Source organism: Amia ocellicauda, chromosome 12 (assembly GCF_036373705.1).
Source record: "Amia ocellicauda isolate fAmiCal2 chromosome 12, fAmiCal2.hap1, whole genome shotgun sequence".
In the NCBI taxonomy this organism is placed as follows: Eukaryota; Metazoa; Chordata; class Actinopteri; order Amiiformes; family Amiidae; genus Amia; species Amia ocellicauda.
Genome location: NC_089861.1, coordinates 16767470 through 16786209, shown reverse-complemented (window position 1 = coordinate 16786209; position 18740 = coordinate 16767470). Strand labels below are relative to the sequence as shown.

Here is an 18740-nt window from a genome sequence, read left to right as displayed (position 1 = left end):
TGGTGGCCATATTGACTGTTTATGCACAGGACCCAACAGAGTCATGTGACACAGATCAGTGTGTTGATTGGCTCCTGCCTTGCCCTCCTCACACAGAGCAAGGCTGCTGTCTGGAGAGATGGAGTTGGCAGCACAGTGTTGACAATAAGTTAGCAGAGATGTTACGCCTGAAAGAGACTCTGAACCTCAAACCCTGAAATATGTTATTAGCATTTTTATCATTTTCTAATTTTCTTGCTCTCTCTCAATTTGACTGGAGTCTATTTGAACCTGGATTCTTCAAGAACGTGGGGAGACGGAGAGAGACACACACACAGAGAAACAGTGACACACAGAGAGACACAGGACACAGACACAGAGAGTGTTAAATGTACAATGACTATATATTGTTCCCCATTGCCTTGTTCCTGAGCACTAGACGTATCTGTCACTGCTTTGGCAATACCAATGTAACCTAGTCATGACAATACAAGTTTGTATAATTTAATTGAATTGAGAGAGAGAAACACAGATACAGAGGGAGACAGACAGAGATAGACATTGAGAGAGACACGCAGACAGAGGGTGAGAGAGACAGAGATAGAAAAGGAGAGGGAGAGACAGAGGGATCAGGGTCCAGTTCCAGTGTTGTTCTTGGACACAGAGAGTCTCTTACTGGAAGTTACCAGGACAGCTGGCTCGGGGCCACAGCTGGCTTTCCACAGGGCGGGCCAACAAACTAAGGGCAAAGTGGTGACCCACACAGACAACTGTAATGTTTATAACAGTGTACAAGTGTGTGTGTGTGTGTGTGTGTGTGTGTGTGTGAGAGAGAGAGAGAGAGAGACTTCCCCAGATTCAACACCAGCAGGATCTCGGACTGCCCCAGCCCCCCCCCCCCCCCGCCCCGGGGCCCAGCTTAGAGTGGGAATGGGGGGCACAGAGACTGAACTGGGATTGAAGCAGAGTTTATAACAGCCTGCCACAAGGCCAGGGAACCACTCAGCCAAGTTCTTTTTTATACCTTTACCTTTACTTTTATATTATATTTTATGGTTTTATTTTCCCTCTTTTCTGTATCTGTTACCACTTTGGAAACACTTCTGTCAACTTTTCATGCCAATAAATAATTAAATTCACTTGAATTGAGAGAGTGATTGTTTGTGTGTGGGAGTGAGAGAGTGTGTGTATGTGTCACTGTCTGTATATGTGTATGTGTGTCTGTCGGTGAGTCTGTATTGATCACTATTTAGCTGGTTTATATATTAACTGCTGCCCCCCCACTCTATTCTTGATATTAATAGGGCAGGGGTTGTTTCTTTTGACCAATCAGAGGAGAAGGAGAGAGTTTGTGTAGTGCAAACAGAGACACTGAGGCAGAGAGACAGAGACAAAGAGTGCAGTACAGACACACAGACAGACAGACAGACAGACTGACAAGCACAGAGACTGACTGATTATGGGGTCATCCAGTTGCCTGTGTCTCTGTGCTATTCTGCTGTTTACCAAGGTAAGAATGACTATTATTATGACGATTATTATTATAATTGTTATTTTAATTATTTTCACTTATAGTCATACTGGTAGCAGCAATAGTAGCTTGATTTGCGTAATGTACTAACTTTCCCTCCCCCTCTCAGTCTCCCCACCTCTGTCCCCTCCCCCTTTCTCTCTCATACCTCTCTCTTACTCTCTCCTCCCTCTCTCCCTCCCTCTCTCTCTGTCATATTCAAAATTCTTTATTGACATGACCAGTGTTACGTTTTGCCAAAGCATTAGTGACGGATGTCAAACAATGTCACACACATATATACATACATACACATATATTTACATGTATACTATTTCTCCCCTCTCCCTCCCACTCCCTCTCACTTTCTCTCTCACTCTCGTTCTCCTTCGAGGCAGCAGTAGTAGTAGTAGCTGTATTTGTACATTGTACTTACTCTCACCCCCTCTCTCTTCCCGTTCTCCCTCTCTCCGTCTCTCTCAAATTCAAAGCATTTACAGATATGTGCTCAAGAACAAATAAATATTGAAATTATACATTTTAGATTTTAACATGTATTTACAGTCAGTTTACTCTCTCTCTGCCTCTCTCTTTTTCTCAGAGGCAGCAGTAATAGAGGTAGAAGTAGCAGGAGTATTAGCTGTGTTTGTGTAGTGTACTAACTCTCCTTCTCTCTGCCTCTCCCTCTCCCTCTCCCTCTCCCTCTCCCCCTCCCCCTCCCTCTCTTTCTATCTCTTTCTCTTTCTCTTTCTCTCTCTCAGGGAAGTGCAATGCACTTCAATGAAACAGAGGGAGAATCCATTAGGTTCAACTGTGACTTCCCACACAGTAATCGGACTTTCTACTGGACCTTCACCCCTCGCTCCCATTCCTCCTCCTCCTCCTCCTCCTCTCATGATCTCTTCCCATCCAGACGGCATGTTTTCTACAACAACATGACTATTCTGACCATCAAAGAGCTCAGAGAGGGGGATGAGGGGAGGTATGACTGTGAGGTGAAGAGTGAGAGTGATGGAAAGTGGATGAGTAAGATTGTGGTGTTCCACATTGTGCCAAGAGGTGAGAGAGAGGGATGTGATGGAGGGAGGGAGTGAGGTAGGGAGACAGATGGCGGCAAGGAGAGATGGAGGGAGAGGGACGGGTAGAGGAAGATGGTGAGGTAGAGCGAAAGAGTGTTGATGAGTGAGAGTGCAGAGTTTTCACATTGTGCTGAGAGGCAAGAGGGAGGGATAGAGAGGGAGACAGAAATGGGGAGAGAGAGAGAGGGAGAGGAATGTGTAAGTGCATTTTCACTGTCTTGAGAGGTGAGAGAGAGAGAAAAGGAGGGAGAGAGGGGAAAAAAGCAGAGTGGGAAACAGAGAAAGCGGGAGAAGAAGTGGGAGATGTAAATATCTGTTAACAGATGATTATGAAATATCTCTCTCAGTGCAGTGCTGTCTGTCAGTCCCTCAGTGTGTCAGTATCTATACTGTATTAACTGTCCTCTCTCTCTCTCTCTCAGACTTTGCAGTTGTGCAGTGGAAGGACCCAGTGAAGGCACCTGCAGGGGGCAGTGTGACACTGCGCTGCTCTGTGTCCCACACCCTGGACCCTGGGGACGGGCAGATCCTCTGGTACAGAGACACAGGGTATGGGACTCACAGACTGGAGCCCGAGGAGAGAGGGACAGAGGGAGGAGAGATGGAGGGAGGGAAGAAGGATGTAGTGCATGTTGTGGAGAGGAATATTAAACTCTCCACCGCTCCCCTGGTGAAAGAGGGAGTGATGGAAGAGCTGAATAAGGAAGACAGAAAGTGGCTGGAGATGACTTACACTCAAAAGGACCCAGGGAGTGATGGACAGAGAGAAAGTGTGAGAGGGAGGGTCTTCTGGGCAAGCAAGACCCGTCAGGAAGGCGACTGGTCCATAACAATCGACCAGCTCATCCCTAGCGACAGCGGAATATATTATTGTATGAAGAGGACAGAGGGTGTGCAGGAGATACCACCCACGGGGGTGAACCTGACTGTGATGGGTAAGACAGACTGACACTGACCGACTGACTGACTGACTCACTTATACACTGACTGACTGACTGACTGACTGACACACTGACTGACTGAAGGACTGACAGACAGAGAGTGTACTAGTTTGTCAGTCATCCTATATCTCTCTTAACAGTTGATTATAAAATCTCTCTCTCTCTCTATTTGGTCCCCTGTGAAACAGATGCCTCGTCATTCTGCCCCCCTCCCACCTATTCCCCCCTTCCAACACCCCCCCTCACTTCCCCTCCCCCCCCCACCCCCTTCCTCCTCCCCCATTGCCGTGCCAAGCCCCTGTTTCCGTGGCCGCAGTGCGAGGGGGGGCCCTCACGCTCAGGGGAAGCGATCCTGGGGGAGTCTCTGACTGAATTTGCCGTCAAGCTCTACAATTTCGCCAGCACATCACAGCCCAGCGAGAACCTGCTGCTTTCACCAATCAGCATAGCTGGAGTGCTGACACACCTCCTGCTGGGTGAGAGAGAGAGGGAGGGAGGGAGGGAGAGGAGGAAGAGTGTGTGTGTGTATAATGATGTCTGTTTGTGTGTGTGAGTGTGTTTATAACGGTGTGTGTGTGTGTTTACAGGTTTTCTTGATTTCTTGAGCACATTTCTCCAAACAGAATTCACTTTTTCAAAACAATGAACACACACTCCAAACTGAAACACGTTTGACCAAAATGACACAAATCCTTTGCAAAATGCACTCTGACTCACACAACAGCAAATACATGTCACAAAATCAAATCAGTCCATCAAAACAGTATAATTTGCCATCTAATGAAAAGTAATTTCCATCAGCCACTTCACATTGGCACAATAAACACTAACCATAAGCACCATTATGACATGGTCAGCCCTGTACATGCTCTCTTTGTCTTCTTCTACTTGTTTGTAAAATGAAGCATAAATGGTCAGTAAACATTTCACCCCAGTATGAGCTGTACTCATGTTCTCTGAGTGACTTGTATCAAGATGAACAAAGTAAAAACAATTTCATTCAACAGCAAAAAATACTTTAACAAAAGATTTTACTATATTCGGTTACAGTAATGTTCTTGATACATTGATTGAAGCTGTAAATACTTTACAGTAAAGATAAATCAAGTCCTCTGAAGATACTCAGGACCAAAAAAATAAATAAAAAGCGGTGTAATTGTTACAAAGTTTGGCGTATCAGGCCTCACCAGCTCTCTCTTCAGGGTGTACAATGATATTGTACAAGAGGTCGAGGAGTGTGATGCTGAATTGTATGGGCCAACAGTAAAGAACACCTTCTCTTGAGATGCTGCACACATGGCAATATTCCCACCTCTCTGGCCTGAACACTGACTGTGGCTCTGTGACCGATGAGGCTCCTCCCACGTCTGCTCACTCTGAGCAAATTGAATCGCTTCATCCACATATATGAATACATGTGGCAACATGTTTGCCTCAAAAGCAACATAAAATGAACATGGGTAGCCACTGTAACTGTCTGCTACAACATATTGTATAGAAATGCATTACTGTGATGAGCCCTGACCTGTACAGACCTAATCTCCTTCACTGTGTCACTGTTCCTGTCAAATCATTCTTAGTTGGTGCCGATTCAAGACCTGGTCAGTAGTTTCCAGACTGACACTCTGTACATTCTGAAATTCTTGATGTTCTTGTATATTTGTAGTCTGGATCTCCTTCTAACCTACTGAGTTGTTTGAGGCCACCGTATCTACAATGGCAGCCTCCTGAACAGTGTTGAAGACTCTTCATTGGCCACCAAAGCGGGGTTGTCTTTCTGTTCTATAAATGGATATAATTAAATAGTCAAGGAAGATGACAGCAATACTATAATACTGTGATGTCATATATGGTGACTTACCTATTCTCATTTCTGAATACTGAAATTATTGAAGTATGCCTTATGTATGCAAAGTATACATATGACATATGCCATTGGAAACATATGTTCTGTCTTCCCCTTTGAGCTGCTGTGCCACAGCATAGTCGCACCCCTCTTCCTCTATGGGCTCATGGTTGTGATGCCCCTCTTTCGCTCTTTCATCTTTGCCTTCTGACTTGGCTCCATTTCATGCAAACACCAACTCACTTTTATAAGTGATCATGGACTGATTGCTGATTGAACAATTGAGCAATGAGGAATTGCACATTCACACTTGTGGGAGTATATTATTGACTGCGAACACATGTTCTAATTTTGTTTAACAAGACAATTGATTTTTGTGTCTTGTGTACAGAGTTGTGTTTACTGTTTTGCACAAATGTGCTTGGCATTTGCATTTTGGTGAAGGCAACCATAAATTACCTGTTGTTTTGCCGAAATGTGTACTGTTCTGCTCGTTTAGGTTATGGTGTTGGTCATGTGGACCACAGTTTTATTCACGTTGACTTAGCAATTGAGAAACACTGCAGCATAATGGTGTGTGTGTGTTTATATTAACGCCTGTGTCTGTGTGTGTGTGTGTGTGATTATAATGGTGTTTGTGTGTGTGTGTGTGTTAATATTAGTGTGTGTCTATGTGTGTGTGTTTAAAATGGGTACTGTGTGTGTGTGTTTTAAATGCTGTCTCTCTCCCTCTCCCTCTCTCTCTGTTGTAACAGGGGCTCGTGGTCATACCCTCTCTGTGCTGGAGAAGGCGCTGTCTCTGCCTCCCAGCTTTAACTGCGTCCATGAGGAGATGAAGAAGTTGGGGACGAGTCTGGGGGTGAGCCTTGAGACAGCCTCAGCTGTATACCACAACCCAGGTGACCAGCTCTTATACTGTTACAGTGTCATACACCAAAACTACTGAATTATACTGTAAAACACAAGGGGGGAAAATTAAGGCAATTTTTACACAGGTAAATGGTTACAATAATCAAAATAAAAATCCCATTGTCTTGAATTATTCTTAGCCTTATGTTCACTATGTTCACAATTTGCTAGTTCTTGGGCATCAGAAATCATGCGTGGTCTACCAACATAAGTCTCAAGTTCATGTAATTTTCTTGGACTCCTGCTTGTGCTAATGCATACAGTTTCAGGGTACAGTAGAGAAAACAGGTTAGTCAGCACAGTTGTCAGATAAGTTTACAGTAAGTTACGTATTTTCAAGTCTGGACTATTGATGCAACAATAAATCGGCTCAGGTTTGGCTGTACTCTCAGCCAGGCCCAGCGCCACGAGGGGGCAAAAGGGGGCAATGCCCCCTCAGCTGGAATATTGTGCCCCCTCAGTGTTGTGTATCTATTCTGTCCTACAATTTGCCCCCTCAGTCATGCCCACACGATTTCTTGCATTGATGATTGCGCTGTATAGAATAACATAAAGCCGCAAGTTTTCAGGGGCACACAGCTCAAATCTGGTAGCTCACTGATATTAATATTAAAGCGTCTATATGCTTTATTCATTCAACTCCTAGCACCATTCATTATTTTTATTTCTGGCATTCATACAGAAGTCACACACATTGGAAAAAATCTAATTTTGATTAGCTTTTACACAGTAGAAGGGCAGGGTCAATTTGACCATTTAGGTTTACTTTCAAAGTTACGTATGCATACAACGAAAACAAAAAGTTTCACCATGCAGCTGCTTGAAAAAATATATCAAACAATATTAATAAATTTGCAAAATTAATAGTTTAGCAGTTCTCACAATTGTTTGGAACAACTGCCACATGACAGTGAGTGTGATGAGTTAAGGGAGAAATACAAGGACACGGACACCCCCGCATCAAGCAAACAGTGTAGATGCCACCTTGCTAAATTAATCCTGCCGCCAGGCCTGCTCTCAGACCAGCTTCCCTCATTATCATAACATGTACAGTGACATTAATTTTGTGTATATTGTTCATAGATTCAGTTTTAGTGTGTTACCAATTGTGAAAAAATGAATATTGTTACACTGTAATGTACTGTATTATACTATAGACCAAGTAACACTACTGATACTGTAATACTCACTTACTGACTCATTTTCTCTGATTTGCTGTCCCTGCTGTCACTCTCAGAGCTGAAACTGCAAGACTTCTTTGTCAACCAATCGCTGCAGTTCTATGGAGCTGTGCCTCAACCCCTGACCATTGGCAACGAGGCAAACAGAAAGCTGATCAATGATTGGGTGTCGGAGAAGACCCATGGGCGAATCACCAAATTACTAGACTATGTCTCACCCAAGACTGCCCTGATACTCCTGAACACTGTGTATTACAAAGGTATAATAATAATTATTATTTGTATTATTATTGATATTCTGACTGACTGAATCCTTTCTCTCTTTCCTCTATTCATCTCTCCACCCCTCCCTCTACTTCTATCCCTCCCCATCTCTCTCTCTCAGGGCGCTGGCAGCAGCAGTTCTTGGAGTCAGAAACAGAGGAGGGAATGTTTAAGACACTGGGGGGCCGCATGGTCAAGGTGCAGGTCATGAGAAGCGACACATACAACCTGGCTGTACAGTACAGCACCCAGCTCAGAGCACAGGTACTGAAAGAGATGGGGGGGGGAGTCAGTCAGTATATGTGTACTGTATTAACCCCTTCTCTCTGCCTCTCTCTCTTAGGTGGCCCGGTTCCCTCTCTCTGATGGGGTCAGCGCTTTCTTCCTCCTCCCTGTCTCCTCCACCCCACAGGCTCTCAAGGATGTAGAGGTGAAACTGGGGGAGAAGGATGGGTGGAGAGTGCTGTGGAAACTGGCTGCTGACATGGCAAAAATGCCCCTCCTGCCCAGTTCGGTGTCCCTGCCCCGCCTGTCATTGGAGGACCAGCCTGACCTGCTGCTAATGCTGGAATCACTGGGTAATAGTCTGAGCATGTCAGTGTGAGAGGGAGGGAGTGTTAGTGTGAGAGAGTCAGTGTGTGAGGGAAGTAGGGAGTGTCAGCGAGTCAGTGTGTGAGGGAGTCAGTTACTGTTCAGTTACATACTATATTGTGCTTTATCCTACATTATATTGTACTAACCACCCCTCCCCTTCTCTCTTCACCTCTCTCAGGTCTGGAGGATCTCTTCAACATTCCTAACCTGTGTGCTGTCTCCTCCTCCTACCCCCTCTCTCTCTCCGATGCCCAGCACCACGCAATGCTCTCTTTCTCTGAGGAGGGAGTGGAGGGAGGGGCGACCTCCTCCCTCTCCTTTGCTCGCTCCCTCCCTCACTTCTCTGCCCTCCATCCCTTCATCCTGGTGCTGTGGAGCGAGGGAGCTGGGGCACCAATGTTTATCGGACGAGTGGCCGACCCCAGTCAGGGGCAGGACAGAGGGAGCGTGGTGTAGAGATGGATAGAAAGAGGGAGGGTGGCATTCAGAGAGATTGGGGGAGGGAATGTATCATGAAGCATTTAACCAATCATGCAGACAACTGAAACACATATGACTTGTGTAAGAGTGTAACACAATAAAGAGACAGCAATTGTCAGACTGTGTTTATTTGTGTTCTTTTTAATCACAGAGTTTGGTGTTTCTGCAGCTAATGTCATGTCAATTAATCCATTATGATAACTGGTTGATGAGAATGAGGTTCCAGTTTACTGTTGCTGGGGCTGCAGTACCATTAACTATTTTGTCCACTAGGTTGCAGGCATCCAGTGCAAACATCCTCCATAACTGTCCTTAGTTCTCTCTCACTCGTTAACCCTCTCTAATAATGATACAAAATAAAATACACTGTATACAACACCAAGTAATGTACATTATTATTATTATATTATTATTATTATTATTACTATGAATATTATTGCGCTTGCATTGCTCTTAAAGGAGAGGCCAGTTAGGCACAGTCCGAATGTGCTTTTTGAAATGTCAAAGGGGAGGCCAGGTTAGCCCCACTCTATAATCAGTCAGTCAGTCAGTCAGTCAGTTTGTGAAGGCAGCCCTAGTCTTAAAGGGGAGGACACTTTAATCCCCACATCCCAAATGTATTATTAGGGACAATGTGCTTTAGAAAACTAGTCACAGTCAGTGATTAGTCAGGGTGAAGGAGGGGGAGGGGCCAGTCACTGCTCTGGGATGTGACCGGTCAGTCTGCAGGTCAACCATTGTTCTCTGGGCTGTGATTGGTTAGTCTGGGTGTCAGTCACTGCTCTCTGGGTTGTGATTGGTCAATATGCGTGTCAGTCACTGCTCTCTGGGTTGTGATTGGTCAGCGTGTGCCAGTACTCCACTTTCTTGTCCTTGAACTTTAGACACTCGAACCAGTGCTTCAGCTCTTCCCCCTTCGCATCAATACCCAACTGAACACCTCCTGAGAGAGAGAGAGAGAGAGTCAATATATGACTGATACACTGACTGACTGATACACTGAATCTATCTCTCTCTCTCCCTCTCTCTGACCTATGAAGTCGTTGCTCATGCCGAGGTCGTAGTCCCACACTGTGACCTCCAGGGTCCTCTTTGCCAGCTCCTCGTGAGATACCTGGAACACAAACTCCTGAGAGAGAGAGGGAGGAGAGAGAGAGAGAGAGGGAAAGAGATAGAGAGAAAGAATGAAAGGGAGAGGGTGTTTAGTACAGTATAATACATGACAGTTCAATATAGTCTAGTGTAGTGCACACTGCCTGACTTAAGGACTGGACTATGCATTCACACTGCAGAGAGAGAAAAAGAGAGAAAGGGAGGAGAGGAGGGGAGGAGAGAGGAGGAGAGTCTGACCTCATTGAACTCTGGATTGAGAGTTTTCTTCTTCACAGATGTTTTGTACTTTGACTTCTTACCCAGGTCAGGACGCAGAAACCTGAGAGAGAAAGAGAGAGAGGGTTATACTGACTGACTGACCACTGATACACTCTCTCCCATGCTCTGCTTTCCCTCTCTCCCTCCCTTCTCTCTGTCTCTCTCTCCCTCTTTCCTCCAGTGTCCTCCAGTCCTTCTCAGGTCACAGTGGCTTAGCGCCCTCCGACTCTCTCTCACTCGCTCTCTCTCTTTCTCCCTCTCTCTCTCTTACACCTTGACGAAGGGATCGGAGTAGCCATTGGCGTCCATGGCGGCTAGGTGCACACAGCGGATTAGCCCCACACACAGCGCCCCCTGCTGACTTGAGTAGCACAGAGACAGCAGCACTCTGCCCCTGTCTGCTGCTGAGTCGGTGAGCACTGCCTGAGAGAGAGAGAAAGAGGGAGGGGAGACAGAGAGTGTGTGGCGGGGTTAACAGGTTACAATACTTTAACACTGCTGCAGTGAGAGAGTTTAGTCAACTCAACTGCATTCAAAGCTCTATTGGCCTGACTGTGCATCTCTCTCACCTCCTCCTCATAGAGCGCCATGCCTCGCTCCACATTCACTGTGCCTGACTTCTTCCCCTGGAGATTGAGAGGGAGGGAGACAGAGTAGCAGTAGTAATGGAAGTATTAATAAGTATTCTGTAACAGTAATATATGATAAGAACAATGGTAGTATCAACAGTAATTACTTTTGTGTGTTATTACAAGTAATAACAATTGTTATAACTATATTATAGTGACAATGTTAACTGGTATATTAACAACACAATAATAGTGATAACATTAGTAGCTACAATAGTTATTATTAGGGCTGTCTTCGAAGGTTCGTCACGTGACAATCACATTGATTATTTTCTCTTGATAGAAATTGACAATGTTTGAATACCGTAGTGTGCCAACGTACCACCCTGCTAACACACAATGTGGCCACAATATTGTAGCACCATAATTACCGCTATAATGTTGTACAACGTTGTGGTAATGTTGTGTGTTACCTGGGCAAATAAGGGGTTAATGAGGTAAAGGTGGTGCATTGGGGAGGAGCATAGAGAGAGGGCATAAAAGGTGAAGGAAGGTGGAAGAGCGAGTCAGTGTGTGTGTGTGTTCAGTCCCTGAGACCTGTGTGTACTTCACTAATAATAAGCGTTACAATACTTAACCACACTTCAGATGTGTATACTGACGATTACTTAGGCCTAAATTTAGGCCTAAAAGTTGCTGGATATAACTGAGTTCAAAAACGTCATAAAAAGCCCCTTAATTGTCACTGTCACATTAGCAGGCATTGGACCAGATTACATTTAAATAATGTATTTTGAAAGTATATGATTACACTGATATATATTTTTTCTTCATCTGAAAGGGCACTATCCCCCACCTGCCAGCATGCCTATGGGACTACTCTGTGTTATTCTGTATTATTGTTTCTTTATCTGTGATCTTTACAACAAAGTGTTTTGCATTATGGAAATATAAAACAAAACAAATATTTTGAAAAGCATTTGTGCTTTGGAATTTTCTGCTAAATGCACAAGAATACCCACAAAATGCTTAATGTAAGTTGAGGAACTGAAAATTGGTATATCACAGAGGAACAAGCAATCTCCGGGGTCATTTAACCAACTTTAAATTATTATGCATTATTTATTAGGCTTAATGGGTCAATTGCATATATGTAAAAGCAGCGCACAGAAATTATCTCGTATCTTGTATCTCGAAAAAAATATAATGTTGACACAAACTCTGAATTGGAGGGAGTCTTTTCATTATAGTTATCCCAAATGTTAAGGTTACCGTGTTCTGGTGTCTTTAGTATTTACTAGTTTCAGTATAGTTGTGTTACTGAACACCAGGGTATATTCATTAAGGGGTTCACACCGATTTGCTATTTCCTACAGTGGACACAGTTAGCTGAGGGGGGTTTCTGAATGTCTTGTGTCAATAGAATAAAAATAATAATATTCATAGCAATATTAATTTTGCTAACTACATCAGTAATAAAAAACTGTAATAACAACAGTAATAACAATAATGACACAGCAGTATTTTTTGCACTCTTCAAAAAAATAAGAATATGAACAGCAGTGTTAATAGTTCTGTTACTGGCTGCTCCCTCTCTGAAAAGTAACAGCAGTAGTAACAGTTGTGTAATAGAGGCAGTAACAGCAGTACTGATAACATTAGTAATAGTAGTATTAATACAATAAATAATTTCACTAATAGCAGTATAATAGGTAATGATATAAGACTAATAGACGTTTTAATAACAGTAATAATAGCAAGAGTAATAGCAGCTAGAACAGCTGTTGTTTCCTTGGACTGTTATACCAGTAGTAATAACATTGTTAATAATATTGCTAATAGCAGTATTACCGGCTGCTGTCTCTCTAGGCAGACATTATATCGGCGTGTCTCTCCAGCTGACAGCTTCTTCAGAGGCACCAGGGTTTCTCCTATGAGCTCGTTCCTGCCCAGCCGGTCCATGTCACATACACACAGCCTGGGGGAATAGGGACACAGGGTTAATACAGCCTGTCCACATCTCAAACACACAGCCTGGGGGACAGGGACACAGGGTTAATACAGCTTGTCCAGGTCTCAAACACACATCCTGGGAGACGGGGACATTGAGACAGAGAGAGAGAGACACACACAGAGACACAGGGACTTAGTGTCACAGTGTTAATACATCATGTCCATGTCACACACAAACAGCTTGGGAGACCATGACAAAGCGACACAGGGTTAATACACCCTGTCCATGTCACACACATCCAGCCTGGGATACACAGACACAGAGACACAGGGATACAGAGACACAGGGACACAGGGTTAATACAACCTATCCATGTCTCACACATGCAGCCTGGGAGACAGGGACAGAGACACAGGGACATTGAAACAGAGAGAGAGAGACACACAGGGACACAGGGACACATGGACACAGGGTTTTTACACCCTCTCCATGTCACACACAGCCTGGGAGACAGAGATACAAAGTCACTGACTGACACACTGACTGACTGACTGACTGACAGAAACAGGAAGTGACCTCAGTGTCCGAGTGCTCATGTCACAGGCTGTGATGCCATGATAGGTCAGTGTCTCTCCCCACACCGGGTTCAGAGTGTTCCGCAGGGTCTTCGTGCGGAGCTTGTTAGCCTGAGAGAGAGAGAGAAGGAGAAAGAGAGAGGGGGGAGGGAGAGAGAATGTTAATACAGACAGAAACATACATTTCAAACACACATAGTATAGTACTATAGTACAATTCATATGCAATTTCTCTCTCTCTCTCTCTCTCTCTCTCTCTCTCTCTCTCTTTCTATCTCTCCCTGAGGCAGGAAGTACCAGAGACATCTGTTCACCTAATTCACAGAACAGAGGGCAAAAACCACCTCTCTCTATCTCTTCTTCTCTCCCTCTCCACCTCGCTTATCTTCTCGCTCTCTTCCTCTTTCTCTCTATCTCACTTATCTTTTCTGTTCCTTTCCTCTATCACACTTGTCTTCTCGCTGCCTCCCACCCACTCAATATAATCAAACATATGTTAATCATGAGCTCTCTGTCTCTCTCCCCTCTTATTTTAGGAGAGACATCTGTTTATCCGCTATATGCTGTCAGAGGATGTGACAGCCTCCTCCCTAACGCCACTCCGCCCCCCACACACACACTCTATAGTATAAGAAGCTTGAAAAATATAACAACTTATTATCAAGAGCGATACAGACACACACACACCGAAACACTCTCTACTTGAATTAATTACATGTCTATAGACCAATCAGTGTCTCTCTCTTACACCCCCCCCGCCCGCCATCCCTCGCTCCCTCTCTCCCTATCTGGCCTGACATGCCCTTGGAAATAGAACACATACCTTTGGGGGAGAGAGGGAAGGAGAGAGTGTGAGAGAGAGAGAGAGAGAAATGGACAGAGGGGTGAAGGAGCGAAGGCAGGGTGAGAGTGTAAAGGCAGAATGATGGGGAGAGAGATGTACAGAGAGAAGGGAGAGATGGAGAGACGAAGGGAGAAAGAGGGATGAAGTGACAGAAGCAGGTGGTTGCCATGGTAACAGCAGATTGCTACACAAAGCACGTCAACTGGTGCTTACACTGAGAGGGGGGGTAGAGAGAGAGAGACGGAGGGGGCGAGAGAGAGGGAGAGAGAGGTACTGCAGACACACTGATTGACTGACTGACTGATTGGAGACATTTTAGGTTAATGTACTGTAGTGTCCAGTCAGTCAGTCAGTGTTAATGTACCGTATTGTCCAGTCAGTCAGTGTTAATGTACTGTAGTGTCCAGTCAGTCAGTCAGTGTTAATGTACCGTATTGTCCAGTCAGTCAGTGTTAATGTACTGTAGTGTCCAGTCAGTCAGTCAGTGTTAATGTACTGTAGTGTCCAGTCAGTCAGTCAGTGTTAATGTACCGTATTGTCCAGTCAGTCAGTGTTAATGTACTGTAGTGTCCAGTCAGTCAGTCAGTGTTAATGTACCGTATTGTCCAGTCAGTCAGTGTTAATGTACTGTAGTGTCCAGTCAGTCAGTCAGTGTTAATGTACTGTAGTGTCCAGTCAGTCAGTCAGTGTTAATGTACCGTATTGTCCAGTCAGTCAGTGTTAATGTACTGTAGTGTCCAGTCAGTCAGTCAGTGTTAATGTACCGTATTGTCCAGTCAGTCAGTGTTAATGTACTGTAGTGTCCAGTCAGTCAGTCAGTGTTAATGTACCGTATTGTCCAGTCAGTCAGTGTTAATGTACTGTAGTGTCCAGTCAGTCAGTCAGTGTTAATGTACTGTAGTGTCCAGTCAGTCAGAGGATGCTGTGTGTGTCAGTTTGTCAGTATATTACCTTGCTGGCTCCAGGCAGGAGGTGCAGTTTGACATAGGGATCAGCCAGACCATTAGAGTCCATCGGCTTCAGGCCCTGAGAGAGAGAGAGGGAGAGAGTGTCAGTCAGTCAGTGCGTCAGTCAGTCAGTGTGTCAGTCAGTCACGTGACCAGTCAGGTGCTCAGTACCTTGGCTTTGATGATGTGGCAGGTGAGGGAGCTGCTCTCCTGGTCAAACAGTAGAGTGAATTCCACACAGCCCAGGTAAGCTACACAACACACAACACTGTTAATACACAACACACAAGCCCACTCCACACAGCCTTGGTATGCTAAACAACACACAAACCCACTCCACACAGCCCAGGTACGGTACACAACACACAACACTGTTAATACACAACACACAAACCCACTCCACACAGCCCAGGTACGGTACACAACACACAACACTGTTAATACACAACACATAAACCCAATCCACACAGCCCAGGTACGGTACACAACACACAACACTGTTAATACACAACACACAAACCCACTCCACACAGCCCAGGTACGGTACACAACACTGTTAATACACAACACACAAACCCACTCCACACAGCCCAGGTACGGTACACAACACACAACACTGTTAATACACAACACACAAACCCACTCCACACAGCCCAGGTACGGTACACAACACACAACACTATTAATACACAACACACAAACCCACTCCACACAGCCCAGGTACGGTACACAACACACAACACTGTTAATACACAACACATAAACCCAATCCACACAGCCCAGGTACGGTACACAACACACAACACTGTTAATACACAACACATAAACCCACTCCACACAGCCCAGGTACGGTACACAACACACAACACTATTAATACACAACACACAAACCCACTCCACACAGCCCAGGTACGGTACACAACACACAACACTATTAATACACAACACACAAACCCACTCCACACAGCCCAGGTACGGTACACAACACACAACACTATTAATACACAACACACAAACCCACTCCACACAGCCCAGGTACGGTACACAACACACAACACTGTTAATACACAACACACAAACCCACTCCACACAGCCCAGGTACGGTACACAACACACAACACTGTTAATACACAACACACAAACCCACTCCATACAGCCCTGGTATGCTACACAACACTGTTAATACAGATGCAGATACACACTCTTACACAACAAACACACACTCTCTCACTCACTTGCTTCATCAGAATCGTATCCCTCCTCGTCTCCCTCTCCCTCAGACTCCTTCTCCCTCTCTCTCTCCCTCTGCTTCTCCTTCTCCTTCTCCCTCTCCTCCTCCTCCTCCTCCTCACACTGCCCCCCCCTCTCCCCCTGTTCCTGAGGCTGGGGGGGGGGGCGTGGGGGTGGAGGGGGGCAGGGGAAGGTGTGGAAGCGTGGGAAGAAGTCGGAGATGCACTGTATGGGGCGGATGGGCCCGGGACACACATTGATGGCCATGTGCTCCTGGATACTGATCTTAGAGGATCTCTGGACACTCATCTCCAACACAGAGACACACTGAGACACGGAGGAAAAACACCCACCCAGACAGGGACAGAGAGACACACACACAGACAGGGACCGAGAGACACACACAGACAGTAACAGAGAGACGCACACACAGACAGTGACAGAGAGACACACACACAGACAGGGACAGAGAGACGCACACACAGACAGGGACAGAGAGACGCGCACACAGACAAGGACAGAGACACACACAGACAGGGTCAGTGAGACACACACAGACAGGGACAGAGAGACGCACACACAGACAGGGACAGAGAGACACACAGACAGGGACAAAGAGAGACACAGACAGGGACAGAGAGACGCGCACACAGACAGGGACAGAGAGACGCACACACAGACAGTGACAGAGAGACACACACAGACAGTGACAGAGAGACACCCACAAACAGGGACAGAGAGACGCACACACAGACAGGGACAGAGATACACCCACAGACAGAGACAGAAAGACACACAGACAGGTAAAGAGACACACACACACACACAAAGAGGGAAACACACAGAGAGACAAACAGACAGACACACAGAAAGAGAGATAGAGACAGACAGTCAAACAGAGACCTGTGCAGTTTCAGTCAGTGTCTCAGTCAGTCTGATCTGTACTGTATTATGTTAACCTGCTTCCTGTCTCTCTCTCTGTCAGAGGGAGAGACAGTGAAAGCATATTTGTTCTACATTTCTCCCCTTGTTTGTCTATCTGTCGGAGAGTGTATCTGTCTCTCTCTGGGCAGTGTTAATATACTGCAGTGTCCAATTAATCTGTATTGTCCCTCTCCCCTCTCGCCCACTCCTCTTCTCTCTCTACTTCCTCCCTGTCTCTTTTTGTCCACCTCTTGCTTCCTCTCACCCACTGTCCCCCTTCCCTCCTCCTCTCTCCCTGTCTCTGACGTCAGTCTAATTGCGCCATTAGTCTAACGACTTATTAATTAGATGTTCTATTTTGGTTTGCTTTGTAACATGTCCAATTATGTACACCCCTCAATAAGTCTACACCTCTTCCTCCCCCTCTCAGCCCCCTTTCTCTCCCTATCTCTGTACTGGACTGTAGTCAGTTTTTCATTATGTAATGTGTGTGTTTGTGTGTGTCTGTCTGTCTCTCAGGTTATTGTAGATCTGTAGGTCACCTGGAAGAGAAAATAAATAAATAAATACATACCTACATAAATAAACGATAGATAGATAAGACAGATAGATAGATGGTCTGTTTTTACAACAGTTTTCAGTTTCACAAAGAAACACAACGATATTGACACACTATCACTCACACACACACAAATGCAATATAATAAACACACACTGACAAAGACACACAGACACAAAACAGATGCACCGACACAGATACACACAAAACACATTCACTCTTACACACTCACACAGATAACATACCCAGTGTCACTGTATGACATTGAACAATCCTCCTAATCCTTCTCTCTTCCGTCAGAGTGTAACAGCACAGCAACACAGACCAGAGCACTGAACTCAACTGACTGTCTTCTCTCCTTCTCTCTCCTTCTCTCTCCCCCTCACTCTCTCCTCCCCCTACCCCTCCCTCCCTCGACCTCAATAACGGCGCGTCCTTTCAAATTCCTTTTGTCCTCCATCCCTCTCTCCTTTTCTCTCTCTCTCAGCGCAGTGTTACTGTACTCTAGTGTACTCGGAGTCTGTACTGTATTAACTCTCTCTCAGCGCAGTGTTACTGTACTGCAGTGTCCACCCAGTCTCTCTCTCTCTCTCTCATACTCCTGTGCTTCTCTACATTCACACAGTCTCTCTGCCACCCCCCTCTTCCTCCCTCTCTTTTTGTCAGGTGTTCTGCTCACCTGTGCAGTCAGCACAATACCAGAATAACTGAGAGACCTCTACACCTCCTCCATCCATCTTTCTGTCATTTGCCCTCTCAGTGTTACTGTATTTCAATGTTCAGTCAGTGGGTTCTGAATTAACCCTTCACCTTTCTCAGTGCTCAGTGTGCCTCTATGAACTCTCTCACTCTCTCTCCCTCTACAACCACCCACCCCTCTGTCTCTCTCCCTGTACAGTCCCCCCCTCTTTCTTTCTTTCTTTCTTTCTTTCTTTCTCCTCTCTCTCTTTCTCAGGTATTGTGCTCACCTGTGCTCTGTCAGCA

The 18740-nt window shown here is 45.3% G+C and overlaps 2 protein-coding genes across 2 annotated transcripts; one reads left to right on the top strand and one right to left on the bottom strand.

The window, feature by feature from the left end:
• The first annotated feature begins 1350 nt into the window (after window positions 1-1350).
• On the top strand, window positions 1351-8901 carry LOC136764432 (plasma protease C1 inhibitor). The gene is made up of 9 exons (XM_066718482.1): window positions 1351-1489; window positions 2251-2548; window positions 2991-3503; window positions 3698-3985; window positions 6111-6254; window positions 7502-7705; window positions 7831-7973; window positions 8053-8287; window positions 8482-8901. The coding sequence occupies exons 1-9, from the start codon at window positions 1439-1441 to the stop codon at window positions 8757-8759; spliced, it is 2154 nt and encodes a 717-aa protein (XP_066574579.1). The 5' UTR covers window positions 1351-1438; the 3' UTR covers window positions 8760-8901.
• Window positions 8902-8982: 81 nt separating this feature from the next.
• doc2g (double C2-like domains, gamma) lies at window positions 8983-18129 on the bottom strand. The gene is made up of 11 exons (XM_066718483.1): window positions 18002-18129; window positions 16279-17739; window positions 15215-15294; window positions 15048-15122; window positions 13254-13363; window positions 12575-12701; window positions 10724-10780; window positions 10426-10577; window positions 10134-10215; window positions 9816-9912; window positions 8983-9726 (listed from the first exon to the last, which is right to left on the bottom strand). Exons 2-11 carry the CDS (start codon window positions 16580-16582, stop codon window positions 9596-9598), a joined length of 1215 nt encoding a protein of 404 aa, XP_066574580.1. The 5' UTR covers window positions 16583-17739; window positions 18002-18129; the 3' UTR covers window positions 8983-9595.
• Between the last annotated feature and the right edge of the window lie 611 nt (window positions 18130-18740).

Excerpts from the sequence above, each read along its gene's own strand:
- LOC136764432 (XM_066718482.1), top strand. The coding sequence starts at position 1,439 with ATGGGGTCATCCAGTTGCCTGTGTCTCTGTGCTATTCTGCTGTTTACC. Across the intron at positions 3,986-6,110 it reads GCTGACACACCTCCTGCTGG|GGGCTCGTGGTCATACCCTC; the intron begins GTGAGAGAGAGA and ends CTGTTGTAACAG. Across the intron at positions 6,255-7,501 it reads AGCTGTATACCACAACCCAG|AGCTGAAACTGCAAGACTTC; the intron begins GTGACCAGCTCT and ends TGTCACTCTCAG.
- doc2g (XM_066718483.1), bottom strand. The coding sequence starts at position 16,582 with ATGAGTGTCCAGAGATCCTCTAAGATCAGTATCCAGGAGCACATGGCC. Across the intron at positions 10,781-12,574 it reads GCCTAGAGAGACAGCAGCCG|GGGAAGAAGTCAGGCACAGT; the intron begins GTAATACTGCTA and ends CTCAATCTCCAG. Across the intron at positions 10,216-10,425 it reads TCCGATCCCTTCGTCAAGGT|GTTTCTGCGTCCTGACCTGG; the intron begins GTAAGAGAGAGA and ends TTTCTCTCTCAG.